The following is a 23,914-nucleotide window of genomic DNA, read 5'->3' on the forward strand; positions in this document are numbered from 1 at the left end:
TAGAGTCCACACTGTTTGTATACACTGTATCTAAGGACTTTATAGGGGATTCTGTACCTCCCCAAAGAAGCCTGCACTTAAACACTGTAGATGGAAAAGGTAAGGTGATTTGCATGCAGTGTCAACCCACAAAGGCAAATGATCTTGGGCGTTCCTGTATAAATTATTAAAAATGTGTTTTCTACACCAGGGATCTTCCCCTTGTTTTAATTGATGACACTTTTAAAAGTATACACCCGAGTCAGTCTTGTCTGTTGATCCATTTACACTCTCAGGGCTATATCCCGTCTCTTGCTTCTGTGCTTCTCAGTCTCAGGGTTACAACACCCAGCATGGTTCTAGCTATTGGTCCCCCCCTCCTGGGCTGACACTCCTACTAATAACCATGTCCCTTCATTAACATTTTTGTCAGGCTGAGTTATTGTAATCTACTAACCATGCATCACCCTCTGTAATGAAGGCATGGTATCAAAGTAAGACAGACACAAGTGAACACAGTTCAAGGCTGTTTATTAAATTGTAAAATGGGTGAGATAAAACAGATAATCTAAACCTAAATCTAAGATGGGAGCAAGTCACGACCATCAAATAATAATAATACAGTTATAGTAGAGTCTAGTCAAATAAAAAGGGCCCATACTAAGAAAACCTATTGCCAATCCTTACCGCTATGCTACAGAATAGTGTGGAGTAATGTTCACAAGAAAACAAAGAAGTGTTCACAAAATGATAAGTCAGGATGTTATGGCCGGGGTCTCCCTTCCCCACGTTTGAAGTACGGAACAAGGCGGGACTCTCAAGCACAGCACACTCCTGGGCTTCTCCGACACAAGCTTATAGTTCCATTTCTTAACATCAGGGCCTTCTGTGCACAAGTCTCTTTCATGCAAAGTCTCTTGCTTCAGAGGGCCTGATGTTATCATAAACAACAAAACAAAAGTTCCTTCTGTTAATCTTCATGTCGGGTGATTACTCTTCACCTGAAGATCCCCCTCAGCCAGGCTCCGATCCTTTTCACAACGTTAGCCTCCCTCAATCGGGCTCAGATCAACTCACTGTGGACATTCCTCAGTCGGGTTCACGTTTGTCATCACAATGCGGTTCACTTAGCTTTTCAATTCACAACGTGTCAAAGACTTTCGACTGTACAAAGGGTTTGGCTTAACCCATCTAGGACCACTTTGACCTCTCACGCCGGCCTCCCCTACGGCCTCTTGGTTCTCTTAGTTTTCTAAGTCCAACACATTCTCCTTGTTCAGGAGCGGGGCATCCGTTAGAGTCTTTCCAATGAGCGCCCACGTGGCGCCGGACCACTCTAACCCTGATACCTTGTTTGTTCACAAAATACCTTTGTCTATTATCTTCTTTACGCAAATGTTGCCAATGCAACTTTGAGCTTAACACCGTCTGGTCCCCTATCAGTTTCTTCCGACTCACTGGATGTGCTGAACTCGTTGGCCTTTCTTCTGCTGGAGTTAAGGACGGTACCATGGCAACAACCGCTTCTCCTCGCCCTGGCTCTCAGTGCGGGAGGGCCCTGTGTACCGTTGACATCTGTCACACCACTCTCCAGCTGTGATTCCCGGTCTTACGGTTCTTTTATGTAAGACTTTGCGGGTCAATTGCCTGACCCTTGTGTTTGGACATGTCAGGTAAACGGCTCTGGTGTTAGTCCATTGTCTTTCGCGGTGTGAGAAAGTGTTTGTGTAGGAAAAGGAGAGGGGGTAGAGTTTCTAAATATCCTACGGGGTAGGATGGGGAAAAAGTGTCATAATTTAGGGGGTACCGCGTCTCACCCTTCGGTGTCCCACTTCCACTCCCCCAAGAACCCCATCCTGGTGATCCTCCCGCACTGGTCCACCCCCAGGAACTGGATCCAATAGTGATGGCCGTGTCCTAGCCTCCTGGATGACAGATCGCCAGAGACTAGGGGGTGAGACACGTAGCAGAGGCGCAAGTAGGAACCCTTGACAACCCCCTCTTAATGGTGACTGGGTTAGCGGAGCCTCCACCCCTTCAACCATATTGAAATATGGGATTGGACCTTTTGTGAGGATAATAACGTTTCAGAATGCACATAAAGGACCTGCCATAGTACTGACAGCATAAGATTCAGCAGAAAGATCAGTGAATCAGGGCTAAACAGGAGTATTTTTTAAAACAGTATATATCGGACAGCCCTTGTCAAATAAACAATATATTTGCAGTATCCCCTTGTTGCTTACTAAATCCTGCAGCATTGGATATATCAGACTTCCATAAAGCTTTACTGTACTGCTAAGAAGGGAGAAAGAAATGTGTCACCGGAGTTCACAATGAGGAAGTCAACCTGGACTTTGGATGCTTACTGAATATTGAGAAACAGTAAATTTAAAGAGTGTATACAATGTGTAGAGGACACCCAGACTCATCTGGAACAAGATGGCCTCAAGAATACACCAACTTTCAAATACCGTTTAAGGGTTTTAATTGAAATTTTAGGGAGGGCCTTCACTAGGAGCCATCCCTCTCTATCGTCTCCAGTGGGCTTTTACCTTCCTAGCCAGGCATCCCTAAACCCCAAGGTGGTCCACAGAGATCAATAACTCCTACTATCTAACAGCTGACTGGCTGGTTGTGATGACCTAAAGGCAAACACCTTATATAACTTTCTCCCTCTGTTAATTCCTAAGTGGATCCCATCCAGGGTCCAACAAGAATAACAATGGTTTTCACAATTGGAATAGGTATATTGCAGTTGCCCAGGCTCCACATCACCTCCCCCTCACATCCTCATATTCCTTCTCTTGGTCTCCTTCCCTTCCTCCCATCATCTCTCTTCTGTTGTATTCCTTACTCCTATCTTATTGCTCTACTAATTCCCCTCTCCCCTTCACTACTCTCCCCTCTTCACTCAACCACTCTCCACTATTCTCTCACTATCCTACACTCCACCCACACCTTCTCCCAAACTCACTCTCTTTCCACTCTCCCATGAATCTTTTCCACTCACTATCAATCCCACCCCTACAATCGCCCTTGGACTCACTCAACTTACACGCACTCTCACAGTACCATTTGCTCTCACTAATACCACAAGTTGCATATGCTATCTCTAATTCTCCTCCATACTCGGCTGCACCGTCTTTTCTCCACCTGGTCTCTTGGTCAGTCTTGTCCTCCCTTGACCTCACCCAAACAACCCATACTGACTGATCCCTTCTGTGTTCTTTTATCCTTTCCACTTGATTGGCCCTTTGCGTCAGCCGGGTCCCCAGGCCAACCAATGGCTTCCTTTTCTCCAAGGGCCAGGTTAAAGGCAACAACACACCCAAAATGGACTTTAAGCCCTGCCCCATTTTCATAGGTAGGGCTGCCAGCTTTCCGTAATGAGGACCCGCTACGCCCAAAGTCAATGTTAGAGTTTGTCTCTTCCTTGCAAAGAGTGTCTGGATAACCACTCTCACTGGCATGGATTTTCATTGCTTTCTCTGTCGTCTCTTTCCATGGTACGTTTTGACATCAGGTCTCTGCTGCGTGGGCTTCTGGTAACTGCAGTCCCATGGGACAAAGAGAATTGTGCACAACAGGTATGGAGCAAGAAGTGGTACTTCACATTTGTACCTAGGCACAGCTAGAAGGGACAGGGTCTAGGGCCCTCCCATCTCCCTCAACCCACCTCTGAGGCAGAACTGGCACTGGAGACTACCCTGGTAGGCCTCCTGTCCCAGGTTGAGAGGGGTCCCGATCGCCTCTTGACAGGGTCGGATTACTGATCCTGTCACACATTTCACACCGAAATAGGGTAACATTATCATAGTAATGTGGTGTCTAACTTCAAAGAGTGATATAAAGAAAACAAATAAACAAGAACAGCTTGAATCATTTGAACTCTGGTTGTGTATGACCCGAGCTATCCACATTTTGAATTAATACAACTTGGACTAAATAAGATAAGTCATGAGGCAATAGCATCCTGAGGAAGACCACCGTGTTTACACAAGTGGCTGGGGTTAAACCATGTATGTCAACGCATATACAGATGTAGCATTTCTCATACACGGAACTTGTACGTTTCCCCATACTTTGCCGGTGATGGCTTGTACCTAGGAGATTGTTTAGGGCCCGAACTACAGTTTTCAACACATGTCCCTTGCCCTCATACATATTTGTAAATAACAAGTAATTCTGTTTTTTCACTTTGCTTTGTAAGCAATATGTATTTGTGTCATTCTGGATTGATTAAGAAAAGATTATTTATAACATCAGGCTCTTCAGTTTTAATTGAGGTGCTACAACTAGTCTACATTATTTGTATGTGGTGTATTTGATACAGCTATGATGTGCAGATGATTATGGCACTTCAATAAAAGGTTTGCAAGAAGGGAGGTAGCCTAAGCCAGACTGAGATGTGACTTTTAACGTTCTTATATACTCTAATTGTAATTGCCCTTTCCTGGCCTAGAGGAATGTAATCACTGGCCGCCTTAACATTAGCCACATTTTCTTAACCATAGTTAAACCTCTTTCTCCTCTTGTCCATGCTGCCTAAGTTAATCTATGTGTGGCTCTTGTGCCCACCCCAGAAATACCAACTGGATATTCAGAAGACATAGAACTATGCAAAATGTGCACATTTGGTAGGTACATTTACACTTACTTAATCCAGATGATAGAGTTATAAAACTCAGGATCGATAGATTCAAGGTCCTTGAGTGTGGGCTTTTTGTTCAGCATCCTCTTGTAGAAAGGCAATGTGAAGCCGGTGTCTATGAACTTCATGTGGTACAGAGCCTGGAAATAGGGTTTAGTACACAGGAAATATCTGGGTTACTAAGGGCCTCCAACAGACAGCCTTTGCAACACAAACGAGACAGGTTACTAAAAATGAATTACAATGCAACCTTTTTAGCACAAGGATTCACCAATTGTTGGGCATCCATGGCAGTACATGGTATGTACCATACAGAAGACAATATACTGGATTAACTACAGGCAATATTATATACACTGTACACAATCAATTGTCAACATACTGTGTCATGCTGCCTTGATCCACAGTTACAATAGCCAGGCTCAATAAGCTTTTCCCTTTTATTCTCTTCCTGTGCACAGAAATGGCCTTATCCTGGAACAAACCAGTCCTCTAAATATTCCCTAATGTGCCCACAGTCCTTGATCCAATGGAAACCTGTAGGGCGCAATGACAAAAGCAATGCAAAGCAGGTCTTCGGATCTTGAGCCTGGGCTTGAAGTGTCACAGCGTGTTAGCACCTCAGTTGAAGCCCAGGTGTCCTTGTTCTCTCCGAAGCCTTGTCGCTAGGGCAATGCAGGAGAATGCACCTAGCAGTGCCCCAGCTCTTCCTCCCTCTTATGTACTTTAGCTCAGGGCTCAAAGAAAAGCATATCCATCTGGCAGTGCCATGGAACATGGAGGGTCTGTCTGCAGATGATGTGGGGGAGAGAATAACATTCCCAAACTGCTCTATCCTTGTGCATTTCTGACTGTTCTCCATGACTGCAACAAACCTCTTATAGAATATGACAACACCCATGTTCCACTGTCCAGCTCTTAATACCACACACAAGCTTGTGGTATTGTGAACTCCACAAGGAAGTTATATGCATCAGTCCTGCAGCAAATCACAACAAGCCATCAGCAAGTAAGCCCATCCTGCATACAATTATGCAAACCCACTTGCTCAAATCAACCACATCTGCATTCAGGGAAACAATAAATGCAAACCACAGCCCCCTCTATTACACAATTCTCAAATAGTACAATATAAGTTTCAAAACAGATCGCTACATTGTTTATCATGTTAATTTGTTCAGTTTTTATGCCAACAAAACTTTGGGACACTTCCTTTAAGAAGACCAGTGGCCAATTACCACTTAAATGACATATTGATCCAGAATGCACATCTGCAGTGCTTTCTCCGCGGATCAGAGCCTTTTATTCAGTTAAAACAATAGTATAAAAGTCATTATCTATATATGGCAACTTGGGGATTTTAGATCAGTAGAGTCAGAATAGAACACTCACATACCTACCATTCTTTACGTTAAGAAGTCAGATCTTAAGAAAACTGAATATAAAAGCAACACAATTATAATAGTATAATTGGATTTGAAAGTCGCCCCAGAGGTATTTCTTGATAATCAGGAAGACCACTGCAATCTCGGATAGACTCAAGTATATCAGCACCACTGCATTTCACAATTAAGCTACTAGGGAGTATGTGTCCGTCTCACAGGCATTTTCCCTTCATGCTATTTTAAGAGGTTTCCTGCATTACCGACAAGATTTAAGTGCCAGAGCTGGTGAGACTTCACTGAGTCAGAGAGCAAGAAGCAGCCAAAACAAACGCAGACAGCGTCTAAGACTGAGCCAGGGTGAGTAACGGTCTGAGGTTTTATAGCTGCCTTGTCATTCTTACAAAAAGGCGATACACTGCAGAGAGAGAGCTGGGGAGCAAGACACCACTGTCCACAGACTATCCAGGGGCTGGTCTGAGAAGGTGAACCAAAGTGAAGAAAACAAAGGCACAGATGAAAACCAGGACAGGGTTAGATTGGCATGCACATCCCAAAGTGATCTGCAAAGGATTCGAATAGGGAAGAGTGTGTTCAATGTTATGAGGGCAAAGCTGTACCTTTGGATGGCAAAATGGCACGTTTGCAGGGCAAACACACAAAACATACCGGAATTGGATTTATTTTGAAGGGTGCACCCTGCATAGGAGTCTTAGGTAAATCACTATCCTGTATAACCAACCACAATGATGGTTCTGTAACATTCAGAGCTATCTGCCTATTAGCACAAAATGCTTCACTCTATGTTATGTTTTTTGGCATTTATAAAGCGCTCTATATATCATTGGTATGATCACAAAGCGCTGGTAGGTTGAATGCCCTCAGGGACCGCAGTCAAGGTTAGTAGAGAGAGAAAGTGTCATAAGGTGCATGGGTGCACCAGTTATGTGTGCATATACTGTCAAACTGTTTTCTAGCGTGTGCATTTAACGTGTTTTGCTCGCTGTCTTCTGAGCCCCTCTGACTCCAGTCTCGCTTTGAGTACATTGCATGGAGCCCCTTGGCATATATTGATTCCTAGAGTGTGCATTTAACTTGTTTACCGTGCTTTTTGACATCTTGGCCCCCCTAACTCCAGCTTCGCTTCGAGCACATTGCATTGAGCCGCTTGACATATATTAATTTCTAGCGTGTGCATTTAACTTGTTTACCGTGCTTTTGGACATCTGAGCCCCTCTGACTCCAGCTTCGCTTTGAGCAGATTGCATTGAGCCCCTTGGCATATATTGATTTCTAGCGTGTGCATTTAACTTGCTTACCGTGCTTTTTGACATCTTAGCCCTTCTAACTCCAGCATCGTACTGTACACATAGCTACATCTTCTTGCATTGCTACTCCTATGCATTTCTGCCTCGAGCCTCTAGCATGCATATTGTGTGTTCTGGGATCTGAGCCCCATCACAGTCAACACTACTTACAGAGCATCACGACTTCGCAGACTCTCAGGCACTTAGCATTTTTACTACAGCACACATCCGAGTCTAGAGCCTGCTCGCTATCTGCCTGCAACTTGCTCGTAACCTAGTTCCCAGTGTACAACCGCCTATGTCACGCTTACGTCATCAACTTTAGCATTAGCTATGCTGCCATGAGCCTGAGTCCTTTTACCCTGGACACTGTAACAGGCCCACAACGTTTAGTATAAAATGCTGCCGCCCTGGTCCCGCAAACTGTTCCCCACCCACAGTGGCTCTTTACTTGCTAGACTCTATGCACTACTGTCTCCTCTTCTCCTGGCCGTGCCACTAAGCACCTCCTGTGCACCTGCACTCTCCTGGCCCATTACCGTGATGCTCCACTCCCACTCCTATTGTTCACCAGCCCCACCCACCATGGCTGACTCTAACGCTTACCTAAACGACCCAGCACTCTGGATCCTCCACTTTGCCTCCAAACCTACACCTATCCACCCTTGCACAACTAGCTGTAGAAACTCCAGACTCAGCTCCAGAAGCCCTGTACCGTGCACTGCGAGTGCGGTCTCATCACTGACTCAACCCATCATCACCTATGCCCGCAATTCGAGACTAGCCACTAGGCTTCACCATCCACCATCACATACCCTTGCTAACCTGATTAGCTCACCTACCACATTCCATTCCAACACAACTGCCCATTTAACACATCCAACACAGTCCACCCACATTGATACCATTAAGAATATCTACCCCAGTTTAGGCACATTGAGACATGACTGTCTCAGATCCAGGACATACACCCCCTCAAAACCATCTGACACACGCTCTAGGAAAAAACGCAATTAAGCTCAAACCATCTACCCACTTTACACACGCCACTCCATCCCCCCACCAACCTGTACCCCTCCCCAACACCCCCCCACACTCCCAACAGCAAAATACACCAAGATACCATTGAAACTATCAAAGGCGCACTCATCAATGCTAGATCATTAGTCGCACATGCCCTAGATATAGCCGACATCATTTCTCTCAACAAGCTCGACTTCTTAGCCATTACGGAGACCTGGCTCCATGCTGCTGCAGGCCCTACCCTAGCGCTAGCCCTACCCAATGACTATTCCATCTATTGCACAGACAGACAAACAAGCAAAGGCAGCGGTGTATCCATTATTGCTAGAAGCTCCTTCAATATTAGACTCATACAAAATCAATCATTCCCATCTGCTGAACTACTCTCAATCAAACTCTCCTCATCCAACACAAGTACAATTACCACCCACCTCATCTACAGACCGCCAGGCCCCATATCTTCATTTAATGACGATATTGCTCTCCTGCTGTCCAACAACACTAAACCCAACTCTCAGATACTTATCCTTGGCGACTTCCATCTGGGGTATAATGACAATAAAGATGACAAAGCAAGCATAGTTGCCAATACCATATCAGAACTAGGCTTCACACACCATTTATCGCAAACGCACCCACAATAAAGGCCGTATGTAACGCTCACCTGATTCTCGCAGAGGCGCCGGTCTTGACTGGGCGACTACCGTATCTTCAAAGGTGATGTGTAGCACCCGGTTGGCTCTTTGGGCTGGACCTCTGTGCACTGTATGCCTGACGTGTAGAGTAAGATGTCTGCAGATAGAAAATATGGGGTTAATGAACTGGGGTTATTGGGGTGTCCCTATCTCTTTCCTCTTCTCCTCTCCTGTAGACCCCCAAAGGTTAACGCTCTCACCTTAGGTAAGTGAATGCCGAGCTCTCCATCTGCCTCAGGGCAGGGTGCTGTAACCAGTTTCTTCACTGGATAGGTAGCGCAGGCCTCTTGACTTCAGAGGACTGCTGTCCGTCGTTTACTGCACGAACGGTAAGTTTCGAGTCATTCAAATGTCTTTAAAGTCTTTAGTAATGATGTCTCTTGTTTTGCAGGGTTCCGGCGATGGCGGATGAAAGGCTGAAGTGAGTTGAAGATGGAGCCCGTGTGATGAATAGAAGCGCCTGGAAGCACGTAAGTAAGCGCTTGTTGCCTGCTTCACTATGCGCTCTAACTGTCTTTTTATTTTGCAGGTACGAGTTCGGAGCGGCTGCAGGGTGCCGGAATACCCACTGGATTAGATGTGGAAAGGAGTAATGGCACGTGAGTATTAAAGTTCCCCAATGTCTTTAAACGCACCTTGTTTTGTCTTTCAGATGCGGGATGCAGCGCCGAAGGCCTCCGGAGCGTGCGAATAGTTGGTAAATCTTTGTCTTTCAGATGCCGGAATGCAGTGTGAAGACCTCCGGAGCGCACAAAGAGTAGGTAAGCCTTTGCCTTTCAGATGCCGGAATGCTAACCTGTTCTTTCTTGTCTTTATAGGTGTTGCTGAAGACTGGATTCAGGATGGTAAGCCTTTGCCTTTCAGATGCCGGAATGCTAACCTGTTCTTTCTTGTCTTTATAGGTGTTGCTGAAGACTGGATTCAGGATGGTAAGCCTTTTTCCTTAGGCCCAGGACCGGATGCAGAAGACACGATGAGCGTTCTGCTGCAGAGGTTGCAGAATAACGCAAAGCAAGATTCATCCACCGGGTGTGGTTTAAATAGCCTCCTGTAGTGCTTAGATGTCTCCTTCCACAGCCACGCCCAAGTAAGAAAAGAGTTCCTGGTAAGAAAAGAGTTCCTGCTTTCCAGAAGAGTTCCAGTGTTCTGAATCTAGGGAGTGGCTCCAGCCCCACCCAACAGGAAAAGTAGTTCCAAACAGAAGAGGATCAGAGGCTCAACTGGCAGGCAAGTAAGCAGCATGGTCTGCTGAAGGTAAGTCCACCCAAGCATTATGAGCCCGGCGCTTCCAGCGCTGGGACTGGGCATATTTATGAGCCTGGTGCCACTGGCGCCAGGACTGGGTCCAAAAGGTCCCAATTGGGACTGGTTGGCACTCGGAACCTGGGTTATGGATCTGCTTCCAAGGGAGTTGGGAAAACCCTGACCTTTTGGAAGCAGAGATCATGACAGTACCCCCCCTCAAGGCCCCTCCCAAACCGGGCTTCTCCGGGGGTTTTGGCTTGTCAGGAAATGTTCGGTGAAATCTTTTGATTAGGCGAGGAGCGTGGACATATTCAGCAGGTTCCCAGGATCTCTCTTGGGGGCCGTAGCCTTTCCAGTCAATTAGGTAGAATAGTTTAGATTTGGAGATCTTGGAGTCCAGAATGCTTTTGACTTCAAACTCGAGTTCTCCATCCACTAGGATAGGTTTTGGAGATTTGGTTAGTCGGGTTTGAGGTTGCACGGGTTTTAATAGAGAGACGTGGAAGACCGGATGTATCTTCATGTGCGGGGGCAAGTCCAACTTGACCGCTACTGGGTTTACTATGGTAGTGATGGAATAGGGACCAAGGTATCTTGGGTTGAATGTGCGTGGCCCTTTTAGAGATAGATATTTGGTGGATAACCAGACTTGATCCCCTACTTGATAGTGAGGGGCTTCCTTCCGATGTTGATCTGCTCCTTTCTTGTATTGTTCTTTAGCCCTTTGAAGGTGAGAAACAGCTTCCTTAAAGGCTTGGGTGATTGTAGAATGCAGGTAGTCTACTGCTGGTGTTTCAAGATCTTGGAGGGGATCCAACTCCGAGGTTCGAGGGTGACTGCCGTACAAAAGAAAAAACGGGGTTTTCCCAGTTCCCGAATGGACAGAGTTATTGTAGGCATACTCGGCTATCCAAAGGATATCTTTCCAAGTTTTTTCAGTTTGTTGCAGCATGCAGCGTAAATACTGTTCCAGAGTTTGATTGGTCCTCTCGGTTTGTCCGTCGGTCTGAGGGTGGTGACTGGTCGATAGTCTCACATCAATTTGAGCCGACCGACAGCAACTTCGCCAAAAATGAGAAATAAATTGACTACCTCGATCCGAAATTAGAACCGAAGGAAAACCGTGCAGTCGGACGATGTTTTCGAGAAATTCTCGGGCCAGAGTTGCTGCTGTTGGCAAGCCTTTGAGCGGAATGAAATGCGCCATCTTGGAGAATAAGTCCACGATTACTAGAATCGTATTGTATCCGGAGCATGGAGGTAGATCGGTGATGATGTCCATAGAAAGCGTATGCCAAGGGCGAGGTGGGATGTCAATAGGGCGTAAGAGGCCTGCTGGTCTTTCCTTTTGACTCTTGTTTTGGACGCATACTCCACAGGACATTATAAAGTCTCTGATATCTTTTTTCCAAGACGGCCACCAGAAGTAGCGCTTGATCTTTTCTGAGGTCTTGGCTATACCGGGATGACCTTCCATTAAAGAGTCGTGATAACAAGAGATTACTTTTTTCTGTAAATCTGTGCTGGGTAGGTATAATCGTTCTTGGAAATACAATAAGTTGTCCTTTACTGCAAAGTCCTTTCCCTGCAGATGCCAATTCTGTATGTCTGCTGGAGTTACAAGTTGCCTGGCTTTATCCTTAACTTCCTCTATGGATTCTGTGGCGATTACACCCAGAATTCTTTGTTCGGGAATGATTGGTACAGGTTTAGGGTTGACCAAGTGTTCTTCCACTCCCATCCGAGAAAGGGCATCGGCTTTACCGTTCTTTGTACCAGGTCGATAGGTAATTATGAAGTCAAACTCGGCAAAGAATAATGCCCAACGGAGTTGTCTAGAGGATTGGGCTTTTGCGGTCTTCAAATATTGCAGGTTTCGGTGATCCGTAATCACAGTAACGGTGTGTCGGGCCCCCAGCAGATAATGCCGCCAAGCCTTAAAGGCAGACTTGATAGCCAGAAGTTCCTTGTCAGTAATCGTGTAATTGATTTCAGGAGGCGAGAATTTGCGGGACCAAAATGCCACGGGATGCAACTGATTGGTTACCGGGTCCTTTTGTGATAGAACTGCCCCCATGGCAAGGCTTGAAGCATCAGTTTCCACGATGTAGGGGAGTTCGGGGCGAGGGTGTTTTAAGATTGGTGCAGAGATAAATTTAGTCTTCAAATCCTGGAAAGCTTGTTCCGCCTCGGTAGACCATTCAAAACGTTTGTTTTTCTTTAACAAGGCAGTGATGGGCTGGACTATTCGAGAGAATTCGGGGATAAACCTGCGGTAAAAGTTAGCGAAGCCTAACATGCTTTGCACACTTTTTACGGAGGATGGTGATGGCCATTTGAGAACTGCATCGACCTTCTTTGAATCCATACGCACTCCGCCAGGTGATAATATGAATCCCAAGAATTCAACTTCAGTCACGTTGAAAACACATTTTTCCAACTTAGCGAAAAGTTTGTGTTGACGCAATCTTTCGAGGACCATTTTCACGTGTTTCCGATGTTCAGATTCCGATGAAGAATAAACGAGGATGTCGTCAATGTAAACAACAACACATACATCTATGAGCTCTCTGAGGGCATCGTTCATAAAATATTGAAAGGCGGCCGGGGCATTGCAAAGTCCGAAGGGCATGACCTGATATTCAAATAGCCCATACTTGGTGCGGAAGGCCGTCTTCCATTCATCGCCCTCTTTTACTCGTACCAAGTGGTAAGCTCCTCTAAGATCCAGCTTTGTATATATGCATGCTTTTCTGACTTGGTCCAGGAGTTCAGGGATCAAAGGTAACGGATATCTATTCTTAACGGTGATCTGGTTCAGGGAGCGATAATCGATACAAGTTCTAAGGTCTCCTTCCTTTTTTGGAACGAAGAACAAAGCTGAAGAAGCAGGGGACTTGGAAGGACGAATAAACCCATTTGCCAGGTATTGATCCAGGTATTGTCGAAGGTGAAGGTTCTCAGGCTCGGTGAGGGCATAAATTCTACTACAAGGAGGAGTAGATCCAGGTATCAGGTCTATCTGGCAGTCATAAGACCTATGAGGAGGTAGAGAGTTAGCCTGATCCTTCCGGGAAACATCTTGGTATTCTAGGTATTCGGGAGGTAACTGGGGAGTCTCTGAAGAAATTGTGGCCAGTGCAACACCAGGTGGAGGGTGACAAGTAGAGACACATTCTGGAAACTGGACCGTTCTTGCTCGCCAATCGATCAGAGGATTGTGTTTCTCTAACCAAGGTATTCCTAGAATAATCTGAAACTGAGGGGCCTTGATCACATCGAACACGATCTTCTCATGGTGTCCATCTTGACTTACTAGCGTCACCTCTTGAGTGGTATGCGTTACTGGCCCGGAGGCTATCTCCGTACCATCCACCGTAGTAATGACGTCCTTTACAGCCTTGGGACAAAGAGTTAGATTCATCCTCAAAACCATTTCATGATCCACATAATTGCCGATGGCACCGCTGTCGACGTAAGCTTCAATTGCATGTAATCGATCCGGATTATCAGGGCTAATGAGGACCATAGGTATCACGAAATGCGAGGTCACGGAACTGGTTTTCACGCTCGGCAAGAGGACCTCTATTCTTGTCAGGCGAGGTCGTTTCCCTGCTCAGAGTTTGTAACTTTGGTAACTGCAGCTCCTACTGCCTTCTTGGCAGGTTTCACCGGACAGTCTCGAAGAAAGTGCCCTGAGTTTCCGCAATATAGGCATAATTGCAACTGTTTCCTCCTTTCCCGCTCCCTTTGTGTTAGAGGACCTTTCAGACCCCCTATTTGCATGGGTTCCCCGGAGTCTACTCCTTTGGAAGGAGTTGGCGGTTTGGAAAATACTCGAGCATCAAACTTGGAACGATCGGCCTTCTTGTTCTGCAGCCTGTGATCTATTTGAACGACCAAGTCTATATAATCCGAACAGTCTTGTGGGGGATTCACTACTTGGGCTAAAACGTCTTTGAGCTCTCCACGTAGACCTCTATAAAACAGCGTAATCCTTTTGTCCTCAGGCCATTGAGTTTCCACTATTAGTCTATTGAAAGATGCAATATAAGCCAAAAGGTCTTGATTACCCTGTCGCAACGAAAGAAGCTCATTGTCCAAGGCCTGCCCCTGTGAATGTCTTGCGAACAGTTTTTTCATACTAAGCTGAAAGGCTTGAAAATCATGGAGAACCGGATCATCTTGATTAACTAGAGGGATCGACCAGTCTGCCGCATTGCCACTAAGGTACGAAAGTACAAAAGCTACTTTTGCTTGATCAGTTGGAAAGGCTGCTGGCCGGCATAAGAAGTGCAACCGGCACTGATTGATAAATACTGCAAACCTCTTTGGGTCACCAGAAAATCGTTCGGGCGGAGCCAGAGGTACATTCCCAGGTAGGTTGATCTGCACTGGATTCATAGAGGATGTTGAAGGAAGATTTGCCCCTGATGCGGGTAACGGGGTCTGTCCGGCTTGTGACTGTAGCACTTGTCTAGCAAGATTGTCTGTTCTCTCCTTGGAAATAATTAGTTCCCTTCTTAGAGCATTCGTTTCCTGACGAGCTGCATGCACTTCTGCCCTTAGTTCCCCAAGTAACCGGGCTAGGGGGTCAGTATCCGAGGTTTCCATAGCGCCTGGGCGAGAGTTTTGCGGTAGGCTTTGCGTTCTTTAACGCTCACCTGATTCTCGCAGAGGCGCCGGTCTTGACTGGGCGACTACCGTATCTTCAAAGCTGATGTGTAGCACCCGGTTGGCTCTTTGGGCTGGACCTCTGTGCACTGTATGCCTGACGTGTAGAGTAAGATGTCTGCAGATAGAAAATATGGGGTTAATGAACTGGGGTTATTGGGGTGTCCCTATCTCTTTCCTCTTCTCCTCTCCTGTAGACCCCCAAAGGTTAACGCTCTCACCTTAGGTAAGTGAATGCCGAGCTCTCCATCTGCCTCAGGGCAGGGTGCTGTAACCAGTTTCTTCACTGGATAGGTAGCGCAGGCCTCTTGACTTCAGAGGACTGCTGTCCGTCGTTTACTGCACGAACGGTAAGTTTCGAGTCATTCAAATGTCTTTAAAGTCTTTAGTAATTATGTCTCTTGTTTTGCAGGGTTCCGGCGATGGCGGATGAAAGGCTGAAGTGAGTTGAAGATGGAGCCCGTGTGATGAATAGAAGCGCCTGGAAGCACGTAAGTAAGCGCTTGTTGCCTGCTTCACTATGCGCTCTAACTGTCTTTTTATTTTGCAGGTACGAGTTCGGAGCGGCTGCAGGGTGCCGGAATACCCACTGGATTAGATGTGGAAAGGAGTAATGGCACGTGAGTATTAAAGTTCCCCAATGTCTTTAAACGCACCTTGTTTTGTCTTTCAGATGCGGGATGCAGCGCCGAAGGCCTCCGGAGCGTGCGAAGAGTTGGTAAACTTTTGTCTTTCAGATGCCGGAATGCAGTGTGAAGACCTCCGGAGCGCAAAAAGAGTAGGTAAGCCTTTGCCTTTCAGATGCCGGAATGCTAACCTGTTCTTTCTTGTCTTTATAGGTGTTGCTGAAGACTGGATTCAGGATGGTAAGCCTTTGCCTTTCAGATGCCGGAATGCTAACCTGTTCTTTCTTGTCTTTATAGGTGTTGCTGAAGACTGGATTCAGGATGGTAAGCCTTTTTCCTTAGGCCCAGGACCGGATGCAGAAGACACGATGAGCGTTCTGCTGCAGAGGTTGCAGAATAACGCAAAGCAAGATTCATCCACCGGGTGTGGTTTAAATAGCCTCCTGTAGTGCTTAGGTGTCTCCTTCCACAGCCACGCCCAAGTAAGAAAAGAGTTCCTGGTAAGAAAAGAGTTCCTGCCTTCCAGAAGAGTTCCAGTGTTCTGAATCTAGGGAGTGGCTCCAGCCCCACCCAACAGGAAAAGTAGTTCCAAACAGAAGAGGATCAGAGGCTCAACTGGCAGGCAAGTAAGCAGCATGGTCTGCTGAAGGTAAGTCCACCCAAGCATTATGAGCCCGGCGCTTCCAGCGCTGGGACTGGGCATATTTATGAGCCTGGTGCCACTGGCGCCAGGACTGGGTCCAAAAGGTCCCAATTGGGACTGGTTGGCACTCGGAACCTGGGTTATGGATTTGCTTCCAAGGGAGTTGGGAAAACCCTGACCTTTTGGAAGCAGAGATCATGACACCGTACCCTTGACTGGATAGCAGACCTGAACTGCAACACCACCATCCTCGCCAACACACCCTGCGCCTGGAGTGACCACCACCTCATTACATTCACCATCAACAAAGACAAACAAACACCTGTATCCCCACCCACCGCTCCTCCCACCTTCACAAGAAACTGCAAAAACATCACAGTTGAAAAACTCATTCCTCTCCTCCAACCCATCATTGACTTCACACCCACCATTACCAACCCCACTGAATTAGTAGACCTCTACAACACCACCATTCTCAAGGCCATAAACACAGTAGCTCCATTAAAACTGCGGAAAGCCAAACCACGCGCACACCTCAACTCATGGTTCACCCCTGAACTAAAAACTCTCTGAAAAAACAAAAGACAAGCTGAATCAGCTTGGAAGCACTCCCCATCTGCCAGCAACAAAACAGCCTACTCCATAGCCTCCATCAACTACAAATCAGCAATCATCCAAACAAAAAAAAAACATGTACAATGAGCGAATCTGCAATGCCAAATCCAACACCAAAGAGCTCTTCAACATCCTGAGAGACCTTGAGTCCCCATCCCCTATACCAGACACTTGCACCAAAGACACTGCCTGGTGCACCAATATACAAAATGCACTCCTCGGCAAAATCGCCATGCTACAAGCCAAAATCGAGTCTAAGAAAGAAAGCCTCACATTCGCTGACAATCCCATCTATCACACCCACACCTCACGAACGGATAACAACAACCTATTCAAATTTTCCACCGTCACCATTAAAGAGGTTGAAGATATAATCAACTCCTTAAAACCTTCTAAATGCCAAGGTGACATCTGCCCTGCCCCAGTTATCAAAGACGCGGCCAATCACCTTGCACCATTCATTACCTCCCTTATGAATTCATCCTTCACATCCAGCATAGTCCCCAACAACCTAAAGGACTCCTGGGTCCTATCGCTACTTAAAAAACCATCTTTAGACCCCAGTGTCCCCACTAACTACAGACCCATCACCACCGTTCCCTTCCTCCTTAAGATCCTCGACAGAGCTGCCTATTTGCAGATCCAGAACCATCTAGAGAAAAACAACCTGCTAGGGATAAGACAATCGGGCTTCCGCCCCAAACACAGCACAGAGACAGCTCTGATCGACCTTAAGACACAAATGGACAATCTTAAAGACAATGGCAAACTAGCCCTCCTCCTCCTCCTCCTCGACTTATTGGCCGCCTTTGACTTGGTAAATCATGACATTCTCTGTAATCCCCCAGGGTTCTTGCGTTTCCCCCACACTATACAACGTATTCACAAAGCCTCTCTTCGACATACTAGACCACCTGGGTGTCATCTATACGAACTACGCAGACGACACGCAAATACTCATACCACTAACAGGGGACTACTCCACCGACAACACAGTACTTAACAATATTTACTCTACTATCCAAGAATGGATGGCCAAACACAGACTCTGCCTCAGCGACAAGACTGAGCTCCTTCTCTTAAGCTCCCAAGCTAGACTTAACAAACTCGACAAACTCTTTCAGTCATTCACCATTGACGGCAACAACATCCCTGTCTCCAACAGCATCAAAACGCTTGGCATATACCTTGACTCTTCTGTCACTCTAACAAGACAGATCAACGCTATCTCATCCTCCACCGCATACACATGCAAGCTCATCAATGCCAGCAGACCCTACCTCTCTACTCCCAACTGCACCACACTAGACAGAGCGTTAATACTCTCCAAAGTTGACTATTGCAATGCTCTCTACCTGGGCACCAGTCAAAAGAACATCAACAAGCTGCAAATTATACAAAACAATGCACTAAGAGCAGTCATGAACATTCCCAAACACGAGCACATCTCTGCTACCAGACACGACTGTCACTGGCTCTCCATACATCAGAGAATCGAATTTAAAACACTCTCACTCACACACAAATGCTTATCCAACCAAGCTCCCAAATACCTCTCTGACAACCTTACGCGCCACACACCATCCCGCCTAACCAGATCAGCCCAAACTCACTGCCTAAATATCCCTAGATATAAGCTCCTAAAAGCAGGTGGCACAAGCTTCCCAGTGCTTGCCGCAAAACTCTGGAACTCATTACCAACCGACATGAGACTCGAACCGTCCTTCCATCGCTTTAGACACAGTGTCAAAACCTGGCTCCTAGCCAAAGAAGTTTAAATCCTAGAGCTAAGACAACTCATTTGTATACACTGTACATCCTGTTTATTTTCAAATGTGCACAAACAGGTCACAAACTAGTGTACTGTTTAATAACTGAACTACAATTCATACTTGATTGACGATGTACATATTATCCGTAACTGTCTCTTTCTCATCTTATAATATGTATTCTATCAGCAACTTGCTTTCACAATGACCGCAACGCATGTATTGTCTACTCACTCTTGTAATGCTTACCCATTCTTACCAAAACTGCAACACTTTTTACTTACCCACTCTTACCAAAACTGTAACTGTAACACTTTTTACTACCATGTAATCATATCCAGGGCCCTGGATGCCCTAGGGTCTAACAGTGCGCTATATAAATAATAAACTAAACTAAGCTGATGTAATTGCCAGATGGTAGCTGCATTCTAGGGTTAGGTCAAGATATCAGTTGAATGTGTACAGTATAGTGGGTGGACACCCAGACTGGGTCAGGGGTGTCCAACCACCAGATTGATCAGGGGTATAGCTGTATTCTAATTATGTGATGGTGTGGAGTAGAGTAAGCGTAATGAGATGGGATGGGAGTGTTTGCGTGGGTCTATGAGCCAATGCAGCAGGAGCAATTTCTAGGTTGAAGTTACTGATGATATTTGTTCTGCTATCTAAGTGCGACACTTGCTGTCATTTCACCATCCTGTCTAGATGTGATACAGGCTAAAGTTCACAACATTAACTAAGTGTGGCATTTGCTAACATTCAGAGTTCCATCTGGGTCCAGCGTAGGCTAATGTTCGTGGTTCCATCCAACTAAGGTACCTGCTAACATTCGACAACATGCATCCAAGTGTGGCAGCTGTCAACATTCACATCACATCTAGATCCTATCTGGCACAAGCTAATGTTCACAATTCTAACCAGGTTAGGCATACCAACATTCACAATTCTGTCTAGGCCTGGCGCAGGCTTATGTTCGCAATTCTCTCAAAATGTTGGACTACTTAACACTCCCAATCCTATCTAGATGTGGTGCATGCTAATGTTCACAATTTTAACTAGGTGTGGCATTGCCAACATTCACAGTTGAGCTAGGGTCTGGTGTGGGCAAATGTTCACAATTCTAACCCATTGGCATTGCTAACATTCACAATTCTATCCGGGTCAGACACAGACCAATGTTCACAATTGTAACCAGGTCAGTCATTACCAACATTCACAATTCTGTCTGGGTCTGGCGCAGGCTAATGTTCACAATTCTAACCAGGTTAGGCATACCAACATTCACAATTCTGTCTGGGTCTAGAGCAGGCTAATGTTCACAATTCTCTCTAAATGTTGGACTACTTAACACTCCCAATCCTATCTAGAAGTGATGCAGGCTGATGCTCAGAATTCTAACTAGGTGTGGCATTGCCAACATTCACAATTCCATCTAGATGTGACGCAAGCCAATGTTCACAATTTTAACCAAATGTGGGACTCGCTATCATGCACAGTTCCGTCCAGGTCTGGCGCAGGCCGAATGTTCACAATTCTCCCTAAATGTTGAACTACTTAACATTCACAGTCCTATCTAGATGTGATGCAGGCTAATGTTCACATTTCTAACTAAGTGTGGTATTGCTAACATTCACAGTTCAGAGGTAAGGTAATGGCGAGTGTCAGGGTTTTCCGGAGTAAAGTAATTGCTCTACTCCCCACCCATGCCACACTTACTTAAGTAAGTGGTTTATGCTGGTGGACGGCTGGTCGCTGGCTTCCCCTGCGGACACCTGCTGACACTTTCTGGAGCCGCCTCTGTTGGAGCCGCCCTTTGCCTTGGGGCCCTTAGCCATAGGGGCTACACAGGCTGGGGCGGCCCTGGGGAAGTCACTTATGACCTTGGTGGGGAACCAATCACTAGCAGTGGGTGGGATTGGGAGGCGGGAGGCAGCGGGATACACTTGGGAAAAATGCGGGTGTGGGGAGTTGGAAAAGCAGGTTTAAAAAAAAAAATGGCACAAAGGACCACAGGGGCACACCACTCACCCGCCTGCTGGAATCAAATAGGCGGTGAGCGGCGGATGCACGGTTGCTAGACCTCAACCAAGGAAGTAAAACTAGTCAATCACGGGAGGTGGGTGGGATTGGAAGGCGGGAGGGAGCGGGATACACTCGGGACAAATGTGGGCGCGGCGAGTTGGAAAAGCAGGTTTTTTAAAAAAAATGGGACAAAGGACCACAGGGGCACACCATTCACCTGCCTGCTGGAATCAAATAATATGGAATCCATATTCTCCCCATACTCTCAATCCCAAAGTGTAGGCCACTGATCCCACTTACACAAGGGAGGCAGGTAATTATTTACAATTTTACAAGGCTTTACAATCGGTTTCCAAAATGGGTCTGCCTCTTTCTGTCTTTATAAACAATCATTCCCTTGTGCTACCTCTAAATCACTGCAAATGACCACATGGAAACTGGAAAGACTTACTTTAAAAACAGCTTTGCTCATTTCCGTTGACTAAGAGGTAGGAGATGAAGAGTGAGCTTCGTCATTAAACACCTATTTTGAATGAAATCTACCAGGAACCTATAGGAAACACTTGTGTTTGTCTGCACATCAGACACTGTGGAAGAAGAGCAGTAATTTCAAGCACCACAATATCCTCAATATCACCAGTATAAAAGTGTCACTCTTGTTTCTGTCTGTACATGCCAACATGATGCATGTAGTTGGAGACAAGTGTCTATTTCTAGTTAGATGCAGAGCACAAATATATTAAGACCCCCAATTCAGGAAACGTGCAGGTTGCAGGTAAAACGCAAAAAATGCTTATCACATCCTATGAACAATAAGGTCTTTCCACGGGTCCTTTGAGTGATAAGGGTGACTTTGTGCAAGAAGGTTGGGTGGGAAGCTCAAGTGTCTCACAGCCTGATCCTGCCTAAATATCTAAATGTATGGTGCACATCACACACCTATATCATACACCTACACAGGCATTTTCACTACAGAACCCAGTCAATGTAGGGCTACTGATCAATCCTCATCCATGTCAGTGAAGGGTACACAACACAGTTAACGGGCATTAAAGGGCTTATCTCATTCAATGTTCTTTTATTTTTTTACAATAAAACCCCTACGGTAGGAAGGAATATAATAGCTCAGTCTGGCATTCTGCCCAGGTCCCTGCCAGTCCAGTTGCACACCTGCACTGCCTGCTGGCATCCCTTGCACTTGTGGTCTGTATCTGTAACCCTACAGCCCCCTTTTCTGCAGTTATTAGACACTTGCTGTCTTCACTTGTACCACACACACTTGCCACTTGTTTGCTGTACTACTTGTTGTTGATCCCATGCCATGCCCTTGCCCATCCTCCACCATCCCCCCTCCCCAGCACTTCCCCCTCCCCTCCCCCCAGCAATTGCGCAATCTCAATGTCACTAGGCCTAGTAAGACTGTTGTTTTGTCCTCCCTGTGTCTCCCCTCCCTTGCACCGTCGCGACTTGAAACACTTGTGTATAGGCGCATTATAAATGCCATATCATATCATATCATATTTTAACAGATACATATCCATACTGGCCCCAAACTGTCAGCCAGGAATTGCTCCAAAAGACTACAATAATTGTACTACCCCAACATGGGGCAGAACTGCAACAGCAAATCTTATCATCATGTGCCTATGACAACAACATTTTGAGTAAGGGGCTGGTTGAGTGTTGCACCTCATCAGGGGCACCCAGATAGTGGTTTACAAAAACCAGGCATGAGTCATCCCACAAAGCCACACTACTGTTCTTTATTTGTTGACTGCTGTTATTGGCCTCAGGTTGATTTGTCATCCACATGTATTGTACGTTTTGACGTTCAAAAACCATTCAATAATAATGAACTGCACTACATGCTAGAGGCCCTCTTACAATTTGTAATGGGCCCAATCTTGATTAATTGGATATCTCGATCATCTGCAGTAGTCCACACCCAGGATCAGGCCATATTGAACAATATGTCCAAGATAGGTGCTGGGTAGTTTGAAGGCATCATGAAGCAAGACACAGACAACAGATTCAAAGTTCAAACAAAAATGATTTTTTAAATCAAATGTCAGGATGGTAAAAGGTCTAACTTGCCCTATCCTCAGGTGGGATTTCCCTAACTGAACAAAACTAAGGAAAGTCTGAGTCAAAGAGTTCAACTTAAAAGCCTGTCTGTGTCCAAAACATATTCTTGCCCTCAGAACTAAGGATTAACAGTGTGCAGGGATGTGAGTAATGAAAGAAATCGTGATCAAAACAAAGTTCTGAGCTTCTTCTAGCTTTTCACTTTCTTTTCAGCTCCCATTCCCTAAGTTCAAGAAAGTTTCACTAAAGGTCTCAAGATTACTTTTCTCAAAGTTCACAAAAAAACAGTTCCACACAATCCTCGGGGTTCCCATCCCCAAGTTCAAGGCAACACAGTTCAAAAGGAAAAGGGGCTTGAGGCTCCGACCTCAACACAGCATTTGCAATTCCTCGAGTCTCAAGGTCCTCTTCCCCAACGTAGCAATTTATACTTGTCTCTGGTTTTTAAAAGTTCAACACAACTCCAGGTCAACTTGAGCTTCCCTCTGGATTGTATCAACAGTTCACTTGCATTGTTCTTTCCTGGCATATTTCACAATGTCTTTGGTATTCACATTTTAGGGTTCCCTGGTCTAGGCGCAGTTGTCAGACTGCGCGGTTCACCCATAACACGTCGCGCAACCAGGAACCCTAGGCTCTTCAGCCCCCACTTTCATTGACCAGGGATACAAAGACTCAGTCGCCCGGTTCTGAAAATCCTCACACAGAACTTGCCTTTTAATTGCTGTGTGAAGTAAACACTTGTGCAATGGTCTGTTACTTGGGTTCAGCTTGCGTGTCAGTTCAAATAATGGGAATCGCTTTAATCAAGCAGGGTTACTTTTCAGCATTCACATGCATACCGGTCCGAGGTTTTGGGGCTCTGAGAAACTCATCAGACTCTTTGAAAGGGCTGGGTTGTGCGGCGAACCTCGCTGCAAATTGCTGCTGCTTCTGGCTTCCCACTGGGGCTTCAGATTACCCCTTTTCACACTTAAGTGAGTCTGCTGCGCAACCTCTGGCACACAGAGTAGAGCTTCTTGGCCACTCACGGGATAGGATTCACACGTCCAAGAATCCTTATTCCCGGCGTGCTCTGCTCCCGACAGCTTACTCGGTCGGCCACAGCCCTCACGGCTACCACGCCTCCACTGCTTCAGATTGTTCAGACCTGCAGCTGAAAGTAACAGACTTCGCTCAACCCTCACACAGGCTT

At 46.0% G+C, this 23,914-nt stretch overlaps 1 protein-coding gene across 5 annotated transcripts in view; it reads right to left on the reverse strand.

Annotated features, from left to right (window-relative positions):
• Positions 1–23,914, reverse strand: part of WWP2 (WW domain containing E3 ubiquitin protein ligase 2) — a 1,426,252-nt gene that overhangs the window by 92,524 nt on the left and 1,309,814 nt on the right. For all 5 annotated transcript variants that reach the window (XM_069635514.1, XM_069635513.1, XM_069635516.1 and 2 more), the window contains one exon: positions 4,640–4,773. In XM_069635514.1, the coding sequence (XP_069491615.1) occupies positions 4,640–4,773 (134 nt within the window). The remainder of the gene's footprint in view (positions 1–4,639; positions 4,774–23,914) is intronic.

Source organism: Ambystoma mexicanum, chromosome 1q, assembly GCF_040938575.1.
Source record: "Ambystoma mexicanum isolate Mex_15411 chromosome 1q, UKY_AmexF1_1, whole genome shotgun sequence".
Classification (NCBI taxonomy): domain Eukaryota; kingdom Metazoa; phylum Chordata; class Amphibia; order Caudata; family Ambystomatidae; genus Ambystoma; species Ambystoma mexicanum.